This window comes from Trachinotus anak, unplaced genomic scaffold, assembly GCF_046630095.1.
Source record: "Trachinotus anak isolate AG129_WGS33_773 ecotype Australia unplaced genomic scaffold, CSIRO_AGI_Tana_v1 ptg000012l, whole genome shotgun sequence".
In the NCBI taxonomy this organism is placed as follows: domain Eukaryota; kingdom Metazoa; phylum Chordata; class Actinopteri; order Carangiformes; family Carangidae; genus Trachinotus; species Trachinotus anak.
In genome coordinates, this window is record NW_027273863.1 from 577,501 (window position 1) to 583,761 (window position 6,261).

Here is a 6,261-nt window from a genome sequence, read left to right on the forward strand (position 1 = left end):
AATGTTTGTTTTGACTCAGAAAGGAAAGATTTAAAAGAGAATGGTCAAAATGAAAGAGGCCAAGACATCCTGACCTTCAGCCCCTAACGTGGGTTGAGAGCCACAAACACTGGCTCTAAAGCTCACAATGCAACTTCAGAGCATCTGTCATTGGAGCCTGGTAAATACCCACTTACCTCCAGATTGTAACACAGGCTTTCTGTTTGTAGCCATGCCAAGATAGCCCTTATGGCATCATCAAGACTCCATCCAGAGCCACAGAATATAATATAAAACCCCCTTTACAGTTCATAGTGACACATGTGAACACAGACTGACAACAAGCATATACTGTACACACAAATCTGCACATGGGCGCGCAATGAAAGAGGAGTCTCAGATCGCCACTGTATTATCTTGTGAACATAACGTCTCTGGCACAAAGAGGCTGTAAGTGTGATGGTTATCTGTCAAAACAAGGTCTGAAAACTCAGTGTCCTGACTTTAACACAGTATAGAAATGAAACCAAAGGTTTAGGATGTCGAGGTGCAGCATCTTTAGGTGACATGAAAAGACACCAGTGTTGTCTGTCACAAGTGACACATGACACACACTCTGAGCCAGCTCCTCGAGAGGTGCTTCTCTCAAGCATTTAGCAATATTAATGATGTGTGCAGGTAACGCCATCAGACCCATCGCTCTCAGAGCAGTGTCGGCCATCGGCAAAGCAATTCCTGGTTTCCCCATTCTGGCCACCGGGGGGATTGACTCAGCAGAGACTGGACTGCAGTTTCTCCACGCTGGGGCCTCAGTGTTACAGGTGATGATCACATTTCTGTTACTGCTGGAAGGGTGAGACTGCAGTCATGCTTTAATGATACAGCTCATGGGCCCAGTGGCGGTCCTTCATTTCAAATCAGACATGTATCTGTCAGCATCAATATGACTCATCATTTGTTGTAATAAAGCAATAAAACATGTGTTTGTACACGTGTTTGTACTAAAGGAAAACCTAAGTATGCATTGATTGTTGTGAGAAGTCCCTCTTCTGTTTTAAATTGGCTTAATTATTTTTCTCATTGATTTCATTCAGTTCACTACATTCATTATTTTTTTATTATTGTCATTGCCTTTATTTTATATTTACTATTTTGCCCCATATTTGTTGTTTTCCAGCAATTCCTTATGAGGGACCAGGTCTAAATTCTATAAGTTGTTATACGTAAATTACAGGAGAAACATAACACTGATTTAGAATATCCAATAAGGTGCATACTGTTTTCAGCAAAATAGAATCTACATTGTTCTTGTTGAAAGACATATGTCTGTCTCTCTGATGCCAACAGGTGTGCAGTGCAATTCAGAACCAGGATTTCACAGTGATTGAGGATTACTGTGTAGGTATGTAACTGTTTCTGTATTTTGTCCTTGGTGAAAAAACATCAGCAGTGTTTGAAAAAGCCCTCAATGCTTCAAATCATTGATAAGGCTAAACAGTGACCCTGTGTGGGGGCCGGGTTACTGGGGGCCCTGTTTTTCTCAACAAGATTTTGAATAAAGTCCATATTTTGACACTGATGAGGTTAATTTTAAACCACTTTTCATCACTAGTGTCAATAAAGGTACCAGAGTGATGTATATAATTATACTCACTCACCTCAGATAACCTTCCCCTTCTATCCAGGTCTGAAGAGCTATGAACATGTTCCAGTGTATTTATGAGATATTTACACTACATGATAATAACATCATGGTAAATGTATGTGCTTGGTCTGAAGGTCTGAAGACCTTGTTGTACCTCAAGAGCCTGGAGCTGAAGGACTGGGATGGTCAGTCTCCTCCAACAGAGCGACATCAGAAAGGAAAACCAGTTCCCAGACTGGAAGACCTGGTTGGAAAGGTACCACTGCTAACTGCCAATAATTCTGTTAGTGCAATAACAGTGATCTATAATATCTAATATTCCCTCTAAATGGTGGATTGTGTGTGTGTGTGTGTGTGTGTGTGTGTAGAGCCTCCCTAGCTTTGGTCCATACCTCCAACAGAGGACAGAAGCCATTGCACAGCACAAGAAACAGCTCAGAGACGCTGGTAAAACTGATGTGATGGAAACCAGCATCACTCGGGTTGGCACGCCCAAAAAACCTGTTCCTGCTGTCAAGGTGGGGTAATCATACACTCACTTTTCAGCAGGATGTGTCACGCCTTGTTCTGTGAAATAATAACTATGCTTTTTGCATGTGTGTGTGTATTGCGTGTGTTTGTAGGATGTGATTGCCAGAGCACTGCGCCACATTGGAGCATACCAGGAACTTAACAACATGGAGCAGGTACAGTTCTTCCTCACATATTGTTACCATTTTATATTCTAATGATTGTACAGGTACAGGTGAAGTGGGGTTGTTGACTTGAAAATGAACAGATGGCCATAGACCATGGGTGCAATCACTTTTTGACATTCTTGACATCTTGACATAACCCAAACTGATCTCAAGATCATTAGATAAAGATGTGTGAGTTTGACCAGAGATATTTTTGTCTAATATAAGGTCACAATAAAAAGAAATAAAAGAATGGTTAGACCTTAACAGATAAGCTGGGAGACATGATGTTTTTCATCATCATTCAATTTTCACATTACACATTTTAGTGTAAATGTCCCAAAACCTTTTATGCTCACACTGTACACATCACTTAAGTGACCATGATGTGGAGTTCACACTGAATGTAAACACAGAACCCCCCGTCAGTTTTGCTGGATTCCAATAAAGTTTATTCACACAAGATGACCACATCTTGAACAATCAAATTACTTCATATCAAAAGATTTTATTTATTTATTAGTGCACAACAGACAAAACAACACAGTTGCACTTAGGGAGATAAAATACATTGTAAAATACTAAATGCAAACACTATTAAAATAACTATATTTAAAGGAAATATAGCAAAAAGCAGCAAAGCAGTTTACACAATATAATGAAACAGTTAAGTGCTGATATGTTTGTTTTAAAGTGCTTGTTGCTGCTGCGAGATGTCCTACACTTAGAGTGATAGTTTGGGTTATTTGATGCGGGATTGTGGGAGGTACTCATGCATAATCAGTGTGTTACAATGCATATATATATAATAAATGCAATAGATTCAGATCAGCACACTGCCAGTTAGGAGAGGCAGCAGGGAGCACGGCACACTAGCAGAGTGAAGTGCTGCTGTGCATGGAGCCAGAAAGACACTTTTAAAAGATGCCCACAAACAATCCAATGTCTGTCCCAGAGGGCAGAAGGATGAAGAGGTGACGGGCTGGATGTGAGGGGTCTGAGGTTATTGAGTCGACCCTTCTAAGGGCAGCAGGACCTGGAGATATCGCCCAGGGAGGGCAGAGGGCAGCAGATGATTTTTTGTTTATCACTCTCTGTAGGGCTTTTCTGTCCTTTGCTGTGCAGCCCGCGTACCACACACATAGACAGTATGTGAGCACAGACTCCCCAGAGGAGCGGTAGAAGGCACAGCAGCGGCTCCTTTGCCAGACTGCAGACTACTTCCAGACTACTCTCCTGCACACACGCAGGAAGTGCAGCCGCTGCTGTGCTTTCTCTTCACGACAGCTGTGGTGCTGACAGTCTATCAGGTGTTGTAACCTCCTCCAAACTAAAACTGGGCTTTATCTGAACAGTGGCTGCCTGCGTTGAGAAATGTGGCCCTATAAAAATATCCCAGGAGAATTACATGAATTTTTCATGAGGTGACAGCTGCAGAAGAATTGTGTGTCTGAATGTTGCTGTATGCTGAGTGGAGACAAAAAGTAGGGAAACATATCACAGATAATGACTTTTCAAATAAAATTAATGTAATGTGATCATAATCATGACCTCCACCCCCACCCCCCCTTTATTCTTAGGTCGTGGCTCTGATAGATGAAGAGATGTGTATCAACTGTGGTAAATGTTACATGACCTGCAATGACTCTGGATACCAGGTACGTCACTCTGTCTGTGACATAAAGATAGTTATCTCTTCCTCTGTGTTTTTTTTTAAATGATCCACCTCATTCCTGTAACACTTACTGTCTGCCCAGGCCATTGAGTTCCATCCAGAGACCCACCTTCCCCTTGTGACTGACAACTGTACGGGCTGCACCCTGTGCTTCAGCGTATGTCCAGTCATAGACTGCATCAGCATGGTTACCAGGACAACACCCCATCAGCCCAAGAGGGGAGTACCCATTAGTCCCGTCTGCTGAAAGGAAAGCCAAACCAAAACTTTCTACTGATTATAATATAATAGAGATCAGATATTATTAAGCTCAGTTTTATGATGAATTAATCTTCCGCATTAAGTTTGAGACATTGTTTCCTGTTAATGATAATAATTTGGATGATGTAAAGAGTTGAAAATTGATAGAAAAATGATGTCCAATATGTTTATCATCTTAACAGAGAATATTTTAAGAAATACTAGCACCAATACAACCGCTGTGGAAAGAGGAAACCAGCCTTTTTAAAAGGTGACGCTTCACAATAGTGGTATCAAAATAAATTTGTCAGTAATTAAACTGTAGTTAGGACTCAAATTACATTATCAGTTGTGGATTCTGCTTTGTTATCCTTCTGTCAACGCTGTGTTTGATGTGATGATAGCCTATGTCTAATTAAATGTACATACTCTGTATGTTAAATGTATTAATGCGAAAGGAATTGCTTTGGTACAATATAGTCTATGATTTAAATAAAGGTTTCCTGATGCAGCAAACCGTGTGCAGTGGAGCACACTCTTTCAACAACTCTTCATCGAGGAGATCAGTGTATCGACATGTCTCAGGTTTTATTCGTCATAAAACAACCCACATATAACACACTTTTCCATATATTCATCAGAAATATCTAGAAAGTTTAATGTGCATAGAAAAAAAAATGTTGCATAAGATTGACACATGACACAGGAAAAATACCAGAAGTTCAAAGTATTTCTCGAACTTTTGGACTTTTAGAATTATACAAATATTTACTTGATTTACTTAAATACTAAATCCATTAACCCATCTCTCCTTTTTCCATTTTATTACATATAAAGTTTTTATGCCTGTGTCAAAAGTGATAACAGGTTCCAAAGATCTCAGGTTCTCTGGTAAGCGGTTCCAGATTTTAGCCCCCACATGAAAGGATTAAGATCCAAAATAAATTTTGACTATGACTAGTATAACCACAACACTCTCTAGTACACTCAAACACCTCTAAATAGTATGGTGTCTGGCCATAAACACATTTATGTATGGCCCGCTGCAAGATACTGAAATGTATTAGCATTTTTTAACCATTGTAGTAATGTATGTATTAATGTGATTTTAAATGGCCTATATTTCCTCTTAAATATAATATAAATATATAACAAAATGTCTTGTTTTGGTAAAATCTAGCATTAAGAAAGATCTTTTTTGTTTAAAGAAATGTAACAGGCATTCGACTGATTTTTTTTCAACCATAAAATTGCCACCTACGTGATGATTTAGTCACCCACCTCAGCAGGTTTCTGAAGGTGGTACTAAGACTTTCTTCAAGGTTGGCAAACCTGGACTGGAGGGAAGGTCTGGGGTTTAATACTGCAGCAGCTTTTGTAGTTGACAAGGTGATGATTTTCAGGTGTTCAGGTAGTTTGGCAGGAGCAGATACAAGATGGTTCCCCACAGGAGAAACACACATACACACATATACACACATAGACAGGAAGAAAGACCAACTGGAGGCATCACACCACACGAGGGAGACGAAAACAGCAGGAAAACACAGGGGATGAGGGATGGAAACTGGGATGGAAACTGCCAAAGCATGTTTTGGTGCTGTGCTCTTTTACGCTGTAGAATTTGGTTCAGATCCAGATTATTATCTGGATCTGCAAACAAGATAATGTTCTATACCAAACACTCAGGATTGTTTGACCTTGGTGGAGACAACTTTCTAGTTGTCAAGATGATGCTAATTTAAATACTTTTTATATCATAAAGTTGCATAGAATAGAGGCTTAGATAAAATACAAGTACCTCAGGAGTACAGTACGAGTAACTGCGCTTACTCTACTTACACAGTATACAGAAGCTTCGGGGTTTTTTATTGAACACATCTTGTTTCAAAGGGTACCTCAGTGGTTTTTCTGTCTGCTGTCACTACTTCCACCGAGCATTCACAAGCTGACTGGAGGCTCTGTTGTAGACAGCCTGGGCAGTTTCTACCACCACACACAGACACACACACACTGACAAACACATTTGCACAGCTATCTTTTAG

General features: G+C 40.1%; 1 protein-coding gene across 1 annotated transcript in view; it reads left to right on the plus strand.

The window, feature by feature from the left end:
* The window catches only part of dpydb (dihydropyrimidine dehydrogenase b), a 19,224-nt gene extending 14,492 nt beyond the window's left edge, over positions 1–4,732 (plus strand). The window contains exons 19-25 of the mRNA XM_071492650.1: positions 658–800; positions 1,327–1,381; positions 1,759–1,880; positions 1,993–2,142; positions 2,248–2,310; positions 3,882–3,959; positions 4,059–4,732. Coding sequence (XP_071348751.1) covers positions 658–800; positions 1,327–1,381; positions 1,759–1,880; positions 1,993–2,142; positions 2,248–2,310; positions 3,882–3,959; positions 4,059–4,223 — 776 coding nt within the window. The 3' untranslated portion in view covers positions 4,224–4,732. The remainder of the gene's footprint in view (positions 1–657; positions 801–1,326; positions 1,382–1,758; positions 1,881–1,992; positions 2,143–2,247; positions 2,311–3,881; positions 3,960–4,058) is intronic.
* Positions 4,733–6,261: the final 1,529 nt, after the last annotated feature.